Source organism: Coturnix japonica, chromosome 1, assembly GCF_054131305.1.
Source record: "Coturnix japonica strain WE chromosome 1, WE-NBRP24, whole genome shotgun sequence".
NCBI lineage: Eukaryota > Metazoa > Chordata > Aves > Galliformes > Phasianidae > Coturnix > Coturnix japonica.
The window spans coordinates 157,832,155-157,851,143 of NC_140663.1; the positions used below are offsets into that span (position 1 = coordinate 157,832,155).

At 34.0% G+C, this 18,989-nt stretch overlaps 1 protein-coding gene across 20 annotated transcripts in view; it reads right to left on the reverse strand.

Annotated features, from left to right (window-relative positions):
- NBEA (neurobeachin) overlaps window positions 1-18,989 on the reverse strand; it is a 460,574-nt gene that overhangs the window by 344,553 nt on the left and 97,032 nt on the right. For all 20 annotated transcript variants that reach the window (XM_085555249.1, XM_085555204.1, XM_085555247.1 and 17 more), the window contains exons 7-10: window positions 18,692-18,811; window positions 15,747-15,893; window positions 9,199-9,396; window positions 8,393-8,526 (exon numbers count right to left, since the gene is read on the reverse strand). In XM_085555249.1, coding sequence (XP_085411375.1) covers window positions 8,393-8,526; window positions 9,199-9,396; window positions 15,747-15,893; window positions 18,692-18,811 — 599 coding nt within the window. The remainder of the gene's footprint in view (window positions 1-8,392; window positions 8,527-9,198; window positions 9,397-15,746; window positions 15,894-18,691; window positions 18,812-18,989) is intronic.

Here is an 18,989-nt window from a genome sequence, read left to right on the forward strand (position 1 = left end):
ATTCAGATCCCAAATGCCATCTTGAAGATTTTAGCGATTTTTATATGCATTTGATCCATTAGCTCTGTACAGAACTACCATAACTATCACTGGAATGTGATGTCAGTATCACTACTTTCAGGGAAATTTAATAATTCAGCCAATACCTTTGTGAATGCACTATGGCTTTTTCTAATTCCAAAACAACTTTGAACACCTTTGAAATCAGATATCCAAAAATAACCCAAGCCAACTTTGCAAAGATTTATCTCAGTACTGCCAGAAGTAACTCTAGCTACACTCTTCATCCTTTCACATTAGCCAAGACTGCCACCATAAACAACATAATTCACTGCAGTATATATTAATTCAAATCTTGGGATAGCACATGTGAATGCATCATTACACCCTCAAGCACATAACTTCAAGTACCAGAAAAAGTACTTAAGGAGAACAGCCTGACATTCACACAGAGGCACAATAATGTTTGAGGTGAACACTGTATGGCACAACAGCGTTGATAAAAATTAGCTCTGTAATAAAATATAGCTAGCATTTGGTCCACATCATTATGCATGAAATGAAATAATTAAATACACCTTACAAATTTTAACTAATACAAGGACTTTAAAATAAAAAGGGGAGGGTTTTAAAATTCTCATAGAACACTGAAGCCATTACTACCTGAAGAAAATGATCAAAGAGAGGCAGGAAACAGATTACATGCTTAGTCTCTTTTAATCCCCTGAAATCTTGCATATATTTGTTTCAAGTGAAATTTCTATTTTGGGGGAGGAAGAAAGGCAGGAATCTACAGTAAATAACAGCTGTTACATGAAACAATTATTTTTATATGTCATGTTATCTATACTTTATGGTGGAAGGCATTCAATCTGCCTGAACAGACTGAGCAGTAAATAATTTTCAGATATGCTTTCCTCAGTGTCTTCAAATTTTCTTCTCTACATGTTCAGACTGACTTCATGCAAACATGTTTAGTATATATACTTGTTCAAATAAATTCATAATCGCAATGGATTTTTTCTCCTCAGCATTGCATTCTAAGGATTTAGTCTGCATGCCCAATTTAGAGGATTGTACCTAGAACTTTTAACATGTTCCTAAGGATGATCCATTTAGGTAATCATTTTGGAAACTGAAATAACAATAAAATAACTGAAAATAAATTTAACCTGAAGATTTTAAACACCTTTTTTTTTTTTTCTTCTTCTTTTTTTTTTTTTTTTTTTTTTTTTTATCATCAAATTACATCAAATTAAATGAATTAAATTATTTTTTTGGTTGGATGACTGCTGTCTTCTAAGAAGAGCAATTTTTGAAACAGAATTTAATGAACTTACCAGTAACTAAAATGCACCTGATTGGTGCGGAGCCCACATTAAACTTGCAAAATTCTGTATACACTGCCATACAAAATTTCCCTCCATTCTTGTCTATTTTCAACTCCCTCAATACAAAAGCAAATATAAAGGATACTTCAGCCCATTCCTACTTCTCCTCTATACCACGCCATGCCTAGAAGACTGTTTGGCTGAAGTGATGCTATGATATACTCAAACAATTATGCATACAAACACTAAATCAGGCATAATTATCACATATAAATATAGTGAATTTTAGGATTTATTTATTTTTTTCCATTAGTTTTCAGTTAATAATTATTAGGGGAAAAAAATGTTTTCGTCCACAACAAGAAGTTTCTCCATTTCCAGTGATCATGATACTGCTTACACTATAATTAGTGTGTTGTAAAGTTAGTAAGTCTCTGGAATCTGCTGCATTAAAAAACTGAAGGTTAATTACCTTGTAACGGCATTGCCAGACTTTCCACTCAAACATACATATCTCTTGTGAAGATAAAATATAACTTAAAAAGTCAACAAACCACAGGACAGAATTGGTATGCAGAGTAGATATCTTTCATGTCTGTCCCTGCCTTTACAATTCAGGCAGTCTTGACACACACCATAAAGTTACAGATACCACCTAGCTTTTTAATTCAGGCCAAATTAGAGAAATAATAAAAAATAACTATAATGTTTCAACAGTTCACCATTTTGACTTGACACTATAATGTGTCAATATTGGAATCCTCAGTGAACAGCCAAGCAATAGTACTCCTTAAATAAAAAGGTAGATATTATGGCAATTCACAAAGATAATGGCTAGATAACAGTCTTCAAAATTCCAGCATGTGACATCTCTTTCTTTTTAAAGTGAATGATTACAAACATCTATAAATATTCTGTTTTCACTCTCCATCTCTATATCTGGGAATTTTAAAGAGCCTGTGCAGATTACAAGTCAGAACAGAAATCACAGAATCACAAAAGTGGAAGGGTTGGAAGGGACCTCTGAAGTTCACCCGGTGCAGCCCCCACTGTTAAAGCTGGTTCCCAGTTGTCCTGATGCCTTCTCAACATCTCCAGAGAATGAGATCTCAAATTTATAAAATTTCTAAACATAAACAATGGGTGAACAAGGAAGAATCTTCTTTGTCAACATCTAAATTTTTGGTGGTTCCCAGTAAGAGAGTAATAATGTAGCAGTTGAATGATTAGAAAAGCAATTCCTATGAAATAAATTCTCATTATTTCACTTACAAAAAAAGCATTCTATTAGGAATATCACTCAGTGCATATATTCATAAAAATTCTGATGACAAAGACTACTGGATTGTATAGAAAATCCTAAAAGAAGAAGAATGTGCACCACTATGATATAAGTGAAATATTAATTAATTAATTAATTAATTTATTAAAGTTCAAGAAATAACTACACAGCAAAGTTTCTCTAGCCTACCCTTTCCTGTGAAAATCTTCTATGCTAATTCTATCGTGAATTCTTTAAATTACATCTTAGAGCATGTACAATGAAATTATCTACATAGATCGTGCATTACAAACAGGAGAATAAACAAAAGCAGGCATGTGGCTATAAATATCTAAGTATCTTAATAAATAATAGATTATTTACTTTGAAGAGGCTACGTAAAAGAGATGAATGCAGGTATTTGTTCTATCTGATTTTATATGTGAAGCAACCTTTATAAACTAACCTCATCTGTATTCCCAGCTTCGACAAAATAAGACCAAGATCTTAAGATTAACTCTATCACAGGCTCTTACATGATAACACTCAAAAACATTTGCATAAACAGAGTAAGTGGAAAAGAAGAAAGCAAGAGCAAAACTCACAGAGCAACAATTAATGTCTTTTTTTTACACAAAAGAAATTCCAAGGTACTTGATCCTTAGCTTGAATCCATAGGAACATACAAAAATTTGCTATCCAAGATATAGGATAGTTCCCTAAGTAAACCTTTAAAAAACATGCACAGCAACATCACTAGCTTCAGTCAGAAACCTGAAGAGACATCATCTAAATATAAAAACTAATGGACTTTTTTTTTTTTTTTTTTTTTTTTTAAAAAAAAAAAAGAGAGAGAAAAAGATCTTAACTGATCAGAACAAAAGACAAAATGTTTACACGAGAAAAATGACAAGCAGGGGTGGAAATATTATTGTTGCCTCCCTTGACAAAGTTCCACTTATACTGACACTCTCAGATGAACCATACAATTGTTCCAGTTGGAAGGGTTGGAAGGCATTTTTAAAGGCATTTTTAAATCTAACTCCCTTGCAATGAACAGGGATATCTACAGCTTGACCAGTTGATCAGAGCCCTGTCTAGCCTGACCTTGGATGTCTCCAAGGATGGGGCATCAATCACTCTGGGCAACCTGTGCTGGTGCTTCATCACCTTTATTGTAAAAAAAAACTTCTTCCTTAAATTCAATCTGAATCTCGCCTCTTTTAGTCTGAAACAGTTTCTGTTGTGCTATCACAACAGACCTTGCTAAAAAATGTGTCACCCTTCTCCTTACAGCACCCTTATAGATACTGAAAGGCTGCACTGAGATCTCTCTGGAGCCTTCTCTTCTCCAAGCTGAACATTCCCAGCTCTTTCAAACTGTCCTCATAATGGAGGTATTCGATCCCTCAGATCATTTTTGTGGTCCTCCTCTGGACACACTGTAGTAGGAACGCAATACACTCTGTAGCAGGACTTTCTATATTAAAGAGTCAAAATAATGTCAAGAATAAAATTGTCTGAAAAGATGCTATAGTTATTTCACCATAGATCTGGGGAGACTGGGTATATACCACTGTTATATACCAACTTTGAGATGAGTTCAGGAGGGCCTGAACACTGCATTTATTTAGTAAGATAAACAGTAGAAGTGTTTTTAATTGCTATGGTACAGCTTATGGGACCTGGCAAATCCAGTTAGTAACATCTAGATAAGTATATAAAATAAATCTTTTAACACAGTCTATTTAAGCAAATGGCTACAAATCATTCAGCAGATGTTTCTATAGATCCTTTTCAATATGGCCCCAGGATGGTAGAGTTGAAAGCAACAATCATGTCTGAATTAACGCTTGTACTTTATTCTGCAATAGAATTGGATAAGTACCAATGATTGTACTCTTGCCACAATCAATCTGCATGTCAGTGCTCAGCAGACCCAGACCTGTGGAATTTAAAACCACATGCAAGACACCATAAGAGAACAAAACAAACTGTCCCTATTGTTTACCAATGTAGTGTGATCAAAGTTATCAACAGTATTTGAAAAAACAAAACAAAACAAAACAAAAAAACCCACAAAAACAAAAACAAAAAAACCCTTCTATTTTTATTACATAAACTTGACTTAGACTGCTAAATATTTTACTCTGAACAGAGATAAAAAGCAGGATGACAAGTGGCAGCCTAACATTCAGATTGACAGACTGCTCATCTGAATAGCAGGTGCTTCACTGAAAACAAGAACATATATTTAAGATGTGAGCTTAGTTTCCATCAATCTAATTTTAGAGTATGAGAATATAAGAACTTCAACAGTGCCTCAAAAGTAGAACTGTAGAGTACTTCACTAGTCTCACTGAAGATGCAGATAACACATACAAGGATACACACACAGGAATAAAGAACATTCACAAAGAATACCATTGAGCCATAAAGCTCCTATACTCATATTGCCCTCCTTTATAAATCAAAATTTTATTTACACTGGACTTACTCATTTAGAAATTAAAATTATAAGTGGATGAGGGAGATTAAAAGCAAGGCATTCCCTTCTGTTATCAAAATTCTTAAAAGTAAAAAACAAAAAAAGCACACAAAACAAAACAAAACAAAAAAACAAAAAAACCCCACAAACCAAGAAACCTGAACTTACTAAACAGACTTAGAAACGTGAAGGAGAGGAGGTGGGAAGGATTCAGAAAAGTAGTCTGGAAAGCTTGGATACTCAGGATGGGGTATCAAGCTGTTGATTCTTCCCATGATGGAGTAACACAACAAAGCAAGAACAAGGAAAGCAAAAGTATCCAAGAGACAATATCTGGTTCCCCTAACTTGGCTATAGCCTCAATGAGTCTTTAGAAATCTAATGGTCTACTGTCATCAAACAACCCTCGGATTTTTTGTTTTTGTCAAAGAAGCTCAATGATTATTGAATTTAAGATGGTATAATTGTAAAAATAGATATTTTTTTACTGCTGAATGCCAATAAATTCTCAGAAAGAAGTGTAGCCCTGTTGCAGATATTGTTACTTTTCACATGTAAGAAAAGCATAAGTAGGTATCAACGCCAGATCTACAAATTAATGTTGGAAGGGAAATAAAATCTGAAAAAGGGAAACGGAAAGGTCATAATAAGTATGTATAATAAGTAGCCACTCCACAACTGAATCCCCTTTCTCCTTCCCCTAAGGTCTCCCTCCTTTCCAAAAAGAGATCTTTTATTCTTCCATTTGCCTATTTCTTTCTTCACCTGAACTTTTTTTTTCTCCGTATCTACATACCATTAAATCCAATAGGAGAAAATAATGCACATTCATTAGAGAAACGATAATTCAACATTTCTGTCACATCTCACAAAGCAAGAATTTACTCAGAAGTCTTTTCAATATGTTCTTGAGTTGGTATCACATCTTGTTGTACTGTGCATAATTTGCAGCACAATGAATTACAGAGCTCTTCACTAAAATAATAATAGCCTAAGCATAGAAGAAATGCATTGATATATTCAGTCAGAATTTTTTTCCCATTCACAGTTCAAGTAACTCCAGAAATTGATCTGTACATTTTATACTGGGCTTTATTACTGCTCTTACTCACTAGAAAGAACACTTAAGACAAACTGGTCTCTTGCTCAATTGCGTAGACTTACATTATGTTAGCTCTCCATTTTAAACATACTGATTTACTGCCTTATCATCTATTATATACTCATCTGATTACTAATTTCGCATATATTTTATTTATATATACACAGATGTGTACAGACATATACAATCTTCCTTAAAATGGAGTGAAGTATTTTGCCTATTTCTGTTTCAGCAAATAAAAACATATAAACAATTTTTTCCAACATTTATTTAAAGCAATCTCCATCCCCATTCTCCATGTTACTTCACAACACTTAATGCAAAGCACATACTGGATAACAGATTAGTAAACACCACCAGCTTTTCTCTGCTTCTTAAATTAAAGGAGTTATTTTCATCACTTTGCTGCTGGGAAGTAGAAATAGTTATTTTTAAGACTGCGGTATTTGTTCCAGCATTGTACTAAAATTTCTCATGAAATAAAATAAAACCTATCAGCAATCTTAGCTACAACTTAGTTACCAAGGAGGAAAACAGATGATTCGGCAAATCTTAAAAAAATTGATCAATTTCTTTAATTAGGTTGAGATAAGTGATCTCAGGAGTAATTTACCAATGCATCACTTCCAGATAAATTATTCAAAGTTGTAGGTCCTTTTAAGCATTATTTATTATTTTTCAGTTTATGAATTTATTATTAAGCTATTTCATGCAACCAGAAATATCCAGAATAATTAATGATGGAGGGCATTCTGAACAGGAAAATAATTCACGTACTCTGAATTATGTACTTCATATATTTATTGAAACACAAGAGGGAGTTTATGCCACTTCCAAATCCTGTAAATGGAAACACAGTTAACAGGACTTAAGCTTCAACTTTTCAGTTTCATTACCTCCACCACACACTTAGTTTGGACAGTTACTCATACTTCATGTTACCAGCAGAATCACAGAATCTCAAGATTGGAAGGAACCTACAAGGTCAGCTTGTAGTCCAACCACGCTCCCATTACTATTGCTACCACAAGCACTAAATCATATCTCGGAGCTCCTCATCCAGCCCCTTTAACACTGCCAGGGATGGCAACTCCACCACTTCCCTGGGCAGCCATTCCAGTACCTGACCACTCTCTGAGAGAAAAAGTTTTTCCTTATATCTAAACCTCTTATTGTGGCCATTTCCTCGGGTCCTGCTTGTTGCCTGGCAGAAGAGGCCAAGCCCCTCCTCATCACAACCTCCCTTGAGAAAGCTGTAAAGTGCAATAACGTCTCCCCTGAACCTTCTCTTCTCCAGGTTAAACAAACCCAGCTCCCTGAGCCACTCTTCATAAGACTTGTGCTCCAGACCCCTCACAAGTTTCATTGCCCTTCTCTGGATACATTCCAGGGTCTCGATGTCTTTCTTGTAGTGAGGAGCTCAAAACTGAACACAATACTCAAGATGCGGCCTCACCAGTGCTGAGTACGGGGGGATGATCACCTCTCTGCTCCTGCTGGCCATGCTATTTCTAATGCAGGCCAGGATGCCATTGGCATTCTTGGCCTCCTGGGCACACTGTTGGCTCACATTCAGATGAGCACCAACCAACACCCCCAGGTGCTGGACACAATCCCCCACAGATGATGAGTGCACCCAGACGTGTTGAACAAGTTCCCCCTCAGGCAGGATGCAGCAAGAGGTCCATGTCAACAAAAGTTTTATTATGCGTCTGTTTAAAAGTCTCTTAAAATTGCCCCTAGTCTGCTGTAATTGTAATATCGTTAAAACAAAGCTGAACGTGGCTCTGTGAATTTCTGCCCATGTATTAGTATGGAAAGTGATATATTTCTTTAATTTGGAATGTTATTAAGTATGGATTCAAACAGCTCAGAATTTAAGAAGTAAATGACATTTCATCAACAAGTAAAAGCATGTTGATTTATTTTAGAAGCAGAAAAAAACACCAAAAAATTATGCTTGAAAAAACCTCCAATAAGATTTAGCTTAATTATTCAATCCAATCATTTATGACCAGCTTAATCCAGAATCTCCTTAGATTATTATTATTTACACAATTCTTCAGTAAACTACTTCTGCAAATTCAGAATGTATTTTTGATAAAACAGAAGTAAAACAGAAGTCATAGCATTTAAAAAAGAAAACAAATAAAACATTTCCAAAACAGGAACTTAGCTAAATTTAATGTTTATCTTGCTTGAAAGCTTACCAAACTGTTGTTTCCACCTGACTGTCATGCAGCTGTCGATTGTCTAGTTGGGCAAAGAGAGGAAAGAGAACTTGAATCCCTCCAATGGAATGAATTGCGCTGTGAATGGAGTGGGTTACGATAGCTTTCACATCCTAAATTAAAAAAGAAAGAAAGAAATAGAAGGAAAAAAAAATCCACTCGTCTTGGTTTTACAGGACAGTTAGTAATATAACTTGGGAAAACTACCATTGAATGAAGTGCAAACTAAATCAGACATATTTTTAATTTAATTTCACTAGTCGTGTTTCAATTGCAATAATTATACTTGAAACCAAATACAAAAAAAAACATCAGGATCATGGTAAACTCTGGCTTATGGAAGGGAGTACATACTTACTGATTTAAAAAAAAAGTGAGAAAAGAACAGTTTATATGATAGGTATATTAAGAACTGAAATAACACAAAATTATATTCTTCTTGTACAACAGTATATAAATACTCATCCAAATGATGTTGAACTATCAGTATCGCAGAATATGAATTTAGACACAATAAAGAAAATCTGAAGGCCACAATTATTTTTATCAGTTTTCCACAGCAATAGAAGGAGGCAAAGAACACGAAACATTAAAGGAGGTAAATACATGCTTTAAAGGATAAAAGTCATAACCTGGATGAAGTGGTAAGTTTTAATGTGCAACTCAGAAATTTGTATAAGTGAACAAAATTAACAGTCAGAAGTCAGTTAGAGGATGGTTTATGTATCAGTATTGGTTCCATGATAATAATTTTTAGGACTACAAATGAAATAAAATGTACAAACCTGAAGCATGAGAGCATGTGGGGAGTGTACAAAAATTGAAGGATTTTCCTTTGGTGAGGATTCGAGGCATAGCTGAGCATCAGTAGCCTTTGCGTTATAAGTAAAAGCTATGCTACTGGCAAGTTTCCCATCATATAACACTTGTTTATGGTGCTCAGCAAGATGAATGTCGCTCTCAGATTTAAATTTGAATGTGCTCTGAAAAAAAAAAAAAAAAGAAAAGAAAAAGAAAAAAAAAGAAAAAGAAAATATAAGAAACTTTACAAAGTGAAAGGAAGACTGAATTCTATTCCATTTTAAGGCAATGGCTATTTTTAAAATAGCACAAATCCCATGCTTCAATGATAGTGTAGATTATACATAAACAAGGTACTGAAATTAAATAAAAAACAAAATTCTAAATGCCATATTTCAAACCAATAATTTTCAAAGTTAAAGAAAGAATGAAAACCTCTCTTATTCTTAAACATACTGTGATCTATATCTGATCTAAAACTAGGTTTTTATGGTTACTCTGAGAAACCAATCAAGCACAAGAAGATAGATTTCTTCCTTTCTGAAAAGTGTTGACAGATTTACTTGGCACACACCTACTTCTGCATGTAGCAACCATTTGACAGCAGCAAAAAATAACCAGTAGTAACACACTGTGCTGAGGCAAACAAATTCATTAGAAATTATCACCGTTTTAATCACTGCAATATGTAATACAATGATATTTCAATACTGTAATAAGAAATTCAATTTTTATTTCTAAAATTTTTATTCTGTTTGTTTAAAATCTATGTAGCTTATGTTAATTATGAAACACTTTGTTTACTTGCTCCAAGTATGGCCATCTATATGCTGGTCCATGTCAAAAATACTGCTGTTTTAATCTATTTCATCCCACAAATTTCTCTCTTCCTACTGTCCCCAAAACAGTAAGAAAATATATCATGAAACTATGAGACATGTAATCAGTAGGATTATTGTTATCTAGCTGGGATAGTTAAAATAGGCAACTTATAGACTATCAGCTGTTCCTTCCAAAAATACTGAAGATTTTGATCAGCTGTGTAAACCCACAAAACCCATCTAGCTTTTGATGAGTTCTTGAGGCTGCTGGAAACACTGAATAAATTCTCTTGCTTATGACCAAAAGATTGGAAAGAATGTCTGTTCAAGTGACTGACACATGGCAATTTAAGGTCTTGTGACAAGCAGCCATTTGTATGTGGGTCATAAGAAATATGTAGGCTGAATCAACGGGACATCTGACTGCATCTGATTGAGAACCCTTGGAGCAGATATGTCAATCATCTGTGCCTCATGCACAGTGATGTTGAATGGAAGAGAGGCAGCAAAGCTGCACTGAAAATGAATGAGACGCAGGCATGAAAACTGAGAAGGAAATCAGAATAGCAAATAGGAATAAAGGAACAAGAAGTCAGTAGTTTATTCTAGAATTTGATGAAGTTAGCTAACATTATTTTTGGCTCTGTTAGGATTAGTGTTGGCATCAACTGGAGGGAAGTGATCCATTGCCCTTATACAGCACTGGTGAGGCTGCGTCTGGAGCACTGTGTCCAGTTCTGGACTTCTCAGTACACAAGAGAGATGGACATACGGAGAGAATCCAACAAAGGGCCATGAAGATGATGAAGAAAGTGCGGGACCTCTTGTATGAGAATAAGTGGATCAGGGGATTTCATCAGTGTTCATAAATATCTAAACAAAGAGTGTAAACAGACAGAACCATACTGTACTCAGCAGTGTCCAGTGTCATGACCAGAGGCCATGGACACAAAGCGGAGCACAGGAGGTTCCATCTGAATACCAGGAGCACTTCTGTGCTGTGTGGGTGATGCAGCACTGCCACAGGCTGCCCAGAGGCTGCGGGATCCTCCTTTGAGATCTCCCAGAGCTGTATGGACATGGCACACTGCTCTGGGTGTCCCTGCTAGAGCAGGGTTGGGTAAGGTCATCTTTATGGGTCATTATCAATTTCAATTTCAACTGTTCTGCGTTCTTCAATTTGTATTTGGGTCAGGACTCAGTTTTGTACGGAAACTCCCACAGGTGCCACTTACTGCTTTCTGAATATTTCAAACCTGTTCAGAGTAAAAGAGAGTTCCTTTTGGAAGAAACTGAACAAGAAATGTTTGCAGACAGCTATTCAGTCTAAAGTATCAGATTTCAAACAATCTTCAGTAAATCCTGCCATATTCAGCATCCAGTTACAAATGTTTTAATTTATAAATGTGTTTCTCTATCTTGCCACAGTATTCACTGAAGCAGAAACAGCCAAAGTGAGTATTATACTTAACAGCTTGAGAGTTGAATCCCTGTTTGTATGGCCCTCTCTAATTCACTCATTGGGAAATCACTGCTACAAGATTACCACTTTGTCCCAATGAAGGTGATGAAGCCTTTCTCCCCTAAGAGAACATTTAGCTACACAGATATATATTTGCACGCTTATTGCAGAGACTGAAATAGTTCAGCAATATCACAAATTTCAGAAAATATCTGCTTTCTAAATGAACTGTATTTTGGTGTTATATCACAAGAAAATTCTTCTTCTAATATATGTTTTTTCTTTCATGTCTTTAATCCCTATCAGAGCTAAAACTTGCAAATATTTTACTTTTACACAGCATTTCCTTTCATTTCAAGTGTGTTAAAGCTTTTCAGCAAAAATTTGTATCATTACTTTATCATGAAATTTTGCAACTTTCTAAATTATGTTAAATTAAAATGAGTTTTTAAAGCAAATTTGAGCATTATTCTATTTCCTAATTTTAAGTGTTTACTATATCATTTCATCAGCTACCACTGTTGCAAAGACATGGCCAAATAGCTGTGAATCATAACAATACTGATTTTGGGGGGAAAAAAAATAGAAGACTTAAGACTTTCTGCAGTAAAAGTTGAACTAAGTGATCATAAGTTAGAAATTCTTACGTTCTACTCATAAGAATATTATTATAATACAATGGAAAGAGGGGTTATTAATTCTGACAAAATGCTCCCTTATCACTAGGTTTAACTTACATAAAAACATAAAAAGAAAATAAGTTCATTATATGCATATTGTACCGGGGACTAGCAAAAGTGCATCCACAGAAGGATAGCAGAGGCTGGCAAGTGTATAAGGTTTAATTGCAAATGGTTAATTACCTGTCACTGAAGAAGTGAAACTTTGAGATCTGGCAAGAATCACCATAACAGCATAAATAAAAATAACAAAAACAAAACAAAACAAAAACCAAACCTTTGTTTTAACATGCTGAATGGCAAATATATATAAAAATACACATGTATTCCTTTGTACTTTCCTTATCAATCTCATATATGGATATTTGTATATGTATAAATATCATCAAAAATAAAATATGACCTTGCACTAGATAAGAAGGTGAAGTGAATTTGAATTCTAAAGGTTAGTTGGTGTGTGTTTATATGTGCATGCATTAATGCAGCTTTTACTCCAGCCTTCACAGATGACAAAGTGATTGATACTGCAGCACTGATGAAAAGTAAACTCAGAAGCAGCAACACACAGTAATCTGATACCTCATTTTGAAATGTGTGTGTGGGAGGGCTAAGTGGAATGTTACACACTTCACAGGGCAATTAGAAAAATTGGTGGAATTCCCTTTACAAACAGCATCAAATTCGGCTACCAGATGCGGTTCTTCCTCCCACATCATTTTCCTTGCCCCTCTATTCTGCGATTATAAGCCCCACAGAATACCACTGAGATATGCATCACACTCTTATTTGCTGCCTGGGAACAATGCTGAAATAGCACAGTGTGAGCAGGGAGGATGCATCCTTTTGTCAACCTTGAGTAAGCAAAAACAACAATTTGCTGGGTGAAAGTCCTGCTTAGTAACTGCAAGACTCACGTAAGCATGCTTTTATATAGATGAAACCTGGGAATGATATTATTGAATTATACTGGGTTTCTACTCAACATAATCTAAAAAGCCAAGATATCTCATGGATGAATGTGAGAAGGTTTAACTGGAAGGAGGCAAATAACATAGCTCTAATCTTGGTGCATTTTCCTCTCTTCCCCTGTTATAAATTTGATTATTTAACATTTCTACACAGTAGTTACTATGGGAAGTCTTTGCTATTCCACTATGGGAAATTTTCAGTATTCTAAGTGGTAGACTTGTGGTTTCAGACTACAAATGGTATCAGAATTTACTGCTAGACTATAAACAGCCTTTGAGTCTGGTAATTCAATCAGACTGCATACATGTTTCTGGAATTTTTAAATCTACAATCACTAATAAAAAGTCAAGATGGCAATGATGCTTTTGAGCAATCAGTTAAACAGCTGAAACTGTCTATGTAAACAGAAGTATAGCATAAGGCACATGTTTATATTAGAATCAGTAGTTGAATTTAACAGTATAAAAGTAAACATTCTCAATTATCATTCTTGTATATATTTACATTATAAAAGAAATTGCTTCAATCAGTTGAGAACTTTTTATTTTTTATTTTTTTTTTTAAGGTGTAGAATTATCTCAATAAAAATTTAGGAATTTCATTTTTCCAGCATAATTTTTTCATTTTACTATATGCATTTCATGTATTCCACATCCAATTTTCCAATAAAAACATAATAAATTATAGAGGAAACAATAGCAGAAGATAACAGTTTAACTCATCTGCAGTGTGCAACGCTCAATGTAACTGAATCTAAAGCTAAAATATTTATAAGGCTCTGTTGGTGATTCCGAAGTGAGAAGTGATCATTACAGATGTGGCTGTAAAGGAGCAATGAAAAACACTTTCTGACAGTATCTGACTGCAAGTGAAATTTATCGATGAAATGTATAAAACCTCATTGTACACACTGAATATCTTCATAGCTGTACTTTAAAACAATAGCTACACATTTTTTTACTAAACTCTGAGGCTTCTGCAAATGGGAAGCAAAGCATTAATGAATGTTTAGCCATGATTAGTAAAAGATAAGTTCAGTAAAGGTTGATCAGTAAAGCTCCTAGTTGTTTAGACAAAGAAGAAAGGCAAAGAGGCATTAGCTGCACTGAGAACACAGTCTAAACTGAATAACATGTTATATGAAAACAAAACACCCCTGAAGAATTAAAGTACACTTAATTACATTTAACTGACATTTAAAAAAACAAAACAAAACAAAACAAAACAGAAAAACAGTAAGAAGCTGAAGTGAAGAAATTTTGTTCAAGGGACACCTGTGAATCAAGGAAGATAATTTGTCAACAGCATAGTGAGGATAGTGCAATAAGTACTGAAAATGATATTTAGTATGAAAACATGCCTGCCTTCTGGAACCCCTAAGTGCTCAAGAATAAAACCATTATTCCTGTATCGTATCACTGTAGTATGTTCCTGAAAATCCAGGATTTGAATTTATTCACAAACATTGATTACATTTATTATTAAGAAGAATAAGGTTATTTATATAAGAAATCTTTCTTCAAACAAAATAGAGGATTAACATTGGAATCAAGTATTGCTTGCTTGCACAGGTGACGTGTCTCTTGACTGACTGAACAATTTGGTTTCACAGCAGGTTAAAACTACAAACCACATGCAACAGAATGCCTCTTCTTCAAGTAGCCTTAATATACATTTGGCTTCCCACACTATATATGAACCAAAAAAGATGTTTTCAGTTGTCACTGCCATTTTCTAGCTGTTGTCAAATAACATTTGCAGGATCGTAAATCACCATCACTGGAATGTAAATGTTGATTTTTATTTGCTACTTTTGCAACGCTTTTTATTTTCAAAGCATATGCTATATACTTTGAATATAGTTCAAATGGTACCTCAAATAACACAAATGAGCAAAAATAAAATTAGTGAATAATTGGCGGCACATATCTAATAGTCTTTAGATGGTGTTAGACTTCATCATTCATTTTCAAGATTTCTTCAATGGGCGAACAATTCCCACATACTACTGGAAAACATCTGCTTTATTTTTCTTGATGAAATAAGACTACATACAGTCACTTCAAGTAATAACTAAGACTTTTTTTTAATACTAGAGTTTGAAGTTGGATGGAATCATGGTGTGTGCATCAAACTGTCTCCTAAATTTCTCTAGCAAAACATGAATGAAAAGCTCACTTCAGCAGAACTGTGCATTTGAACAGAATTGGCTTGTTATGCTTTGTTGAATGCTAATCTGATATAATTCAGGTTTTAAACACAAAACAGGAGGAAAGTTGTTCCCCTGGAATTCAATGCACAAAACATAATATTGTGCCAATTTGATTATGCCCCAAACTAATAAGATTCACATACAATCATGTTTCACCATTCTTTAATGAAATTACTTGCATCATTCAAAAATCTGATAGAAATTATGAGCAGTTAGGAAGCTTTGTGAAATATTTATATTTTGATGAAAACAAATCACACATCTCCACACGATTCTAAGAGGAATATCTACATTCACACATAGCTTCCTATTATATTTATCAGTATTTCTACCAATTATTTTTTGTTTCTAGCTTTGCAAAACAGTATTTTTTAAGATCCATTGTTACCTTATAACCAGGTCCTAACTGATGTATTGCAAAAATCTGTGCTGGGTTGAGGGCTTCTGTGAATACATATACAGCTCCAAGTTGGCCACAGAATACTCTGTTAGCATCAGCAGTCTCCGAAGAGCCAAGAAAACATTTGTCATAACTCTGTATTGGAAGAGGCAATGTTAATGAGCTTTAATTATACAAACTATACAATGAAATAATACTCATGTACAGACAAAAATAAAAGAAGACTGTAATGAGGAAAATAAATTAGTCACTTAGCACTTCAGTACCTAAATAACTGTAGTGAACATTTTCATTTTGACTACCTAACCCTTAATTGTTTTATGGTTCATTAATACTGTGATTCTGTATCTACTTGCTAGGTTTTCTTTATATTTATCAACCATTTGACGTACAACAGAGAAAATTAGAATAGCAGAATACAGTATTATTTTTCTATTGTACTAAAATAACTAAAAGCCTGTAGGAGAAAAAAATAAATGATTCTTCTAGTTTGCCCAGGTGCACAGTCTTGTTCTATGACCTTATCATACACTTCTTTGGTTTGACTTTAAATTCTTCTGACTTCAGCTTTGCAATGAAATAAAGTAAGAGGTATCCAGGATTTCATCTCTGATTTATACCCCCTTCTGACCAGTATCTGGTTTTTTTTCTCTTTGGAACTTGTAATTTCTTTTGATAATTTTGATTTATTTTTCTTCTTTTCTTTTTTTTTTTTTTTTTTTTTTTTTGACAAAAATAATAAAAAACCCAACTTGCAACAAAGTTCACATCCAAGATGCACAGTATTGATGATAGGCTGAGACCACTATGATGACTGGCAAATGGTGAAACGTCTTAAAAAAATACAGTTAGTCCATGAAAGTCATGCTTATACTTAAAGGGATTACTGATACTTGTGCCTTTGTTGTCAGGAAGTCTCAACTTGTCCTGAGCAAACAGCCATTTATAACTTTAATTTTTTTGAGGAATTTGTATCAGTTACTGATGACACCCAATTTGTAATTTTTAATTAAGTAAATATATCTATATTTCTGCCTATATCAAGACTATTTTCTTGTTCTTTTTCTTGTTATCATCAACTGCACAACAGACAGCATTTTACATTTAATTTACATATAATTTACAAGCTAGCAACTCAATAAGGATCCCCCAACACCTCAGCTGACATTTGAATCACCACACTCTCACCCAATATACATGTTTACATTACCAAGGAGAACCCATGCTCTGAAAAAAACCTCAATGCCTTGCCTGTTCTTGCAAGTAGAAATTCTACCAAGGACATAAAGAATGATGATCAGAAGTTACAAGCAGAGCCCATCTACTTTAATTAATACACAATATTTAAACCCTTCCTATCAAATCCAACTTTACCTCTACATTGTAGCATAGGACAGTTAATTTCCCTATGCACTACCATGCTTCCTACAAATGCACATAGAACAGCTCAGATTCACATGATAAATAAGAAACAGCAGTGAATAGTGAGCTGATGAATCATACATCTTTGAAAATCTACATAGGTTTAACTTGGAGGCAAATCACAAGAGATAATTGTTTTGCCTGCCTCCTTCATTCAAATCTTTGGGACAGAAACAGTACCTTTCTCCTGCATCATTAGGTGTGTATCCTCATCTCTTCCAATGCAGAAGATAAGAAAATGGACTAAAGTGTTTTTTTTGAAACATAAACAGATTTAATTTAAATAAGTTATATTTTTAAGAATATGAAATCTGATGCATTTCCTGTCATATTGAACTGTTCAGATTACTTGAAATCAGTCCAGTTAACATTTAAGTATATGTGCAGTCTTCTCCAGCTGAAAATGAATGCTTTCTGCCTGTAGCAGAAGCAGATACAAGATGAGAAACTGTGTCTGTGCAGAGTTGACAAATGCTATGCAACTGTATGTTTCTCCATATCTTTTAATTGGTAATCTCCCTTATTTTCTATACAAATGAATAAAGTATGAAATACAAAATGGCTATTTTGTAGCACTTAATTTGTACTTGTTAACAACATTAATTAAATTCTAATTCCTTTAAATTTAGCACGGCATTTTTAGTACCAGTAAACTGCCTGTGAACTATTCCAAGTCAAGCAATGAAATAGGAGAAATATGCTTGTTACTGGGATAAAGCTTACTGCCATAAATCTCATGACAATTCTTCACACTTCTGTGTTCTGTCTTTTCTTTTTTCTTTTTCTTTTTTTTCTTTTTTCTGTTAATCTTTATGTATTTTGTTGGTTCAAAATGGTAAACTCTCCATAAAAGAAATGGTCTCTTACAATGTTTATACAGCACTTTAAAAAATGTGACTCTGACCTGAGTTCAGGCTGCAATGTATGCAAAATACTTAAGAACTAATAATCAAACAACAAAATTAACATTAAAATTCAAACAACAAAAATAACATAAAAATCTTTAAGCGTTACCAAATATCACCTCTTGGTAAACAAGAGAACTTAATGTGATACAAAAATGAGTGCTTGGCAGCATGCATACCCATTTAGCTGAATGAATCAGTTTTTCTTAAGTGTTTTCCTTAATCTATCTCTCTATATCTGTAGCTCCAGAATAACTTCTCATGGGAAAAAAAATTGAAATATTAAACAGTTGTTATCAGTCTCCTCTATATAATATCATATATTAAAAATATTCTCCATATCAGCCTCTCCAACAAAATCTCTACAAATTTCCTTGAAACAGTCATGAAAATACAGCTAAAAAAAAATGCATGACTACCTAAAGAAAAGCAACAATATTAAATTTATGAAATACATAACTAAGGAAGATAGGCTAAAGCATAAACTTAAAAACAGAAAAATTCCAAAAACCTAAAGAAAATACAGCACTTTTTGCATTTACTTTAAAACAAATTGAACAGTTTTATATGCTGAATGCTGCAAGAAAAGAAAAAACAAAATCTTACATCATTCGTATTAACGTGCCATGCCATGTCACCATAGGATACCAGCTGACCATTCACATAACACCTTATTTCACTGTTTCTCCAGCGATTGTAGATGTGCACAATGCTTATCATATACCACTGAAAAGAAATGGAAAGAACAGTATGTAGTGGCAGCTTTAGTGCCATAATGTGAACTAAATGACTGTAACTGAAAGATAAGTGACCCATCCCACAAAATTAAATGACCAGACACATATTTGCAAACTCATGAAATTATGTAGAAGTCAAGTAATCAGAACTTAAACATCATTCAGAA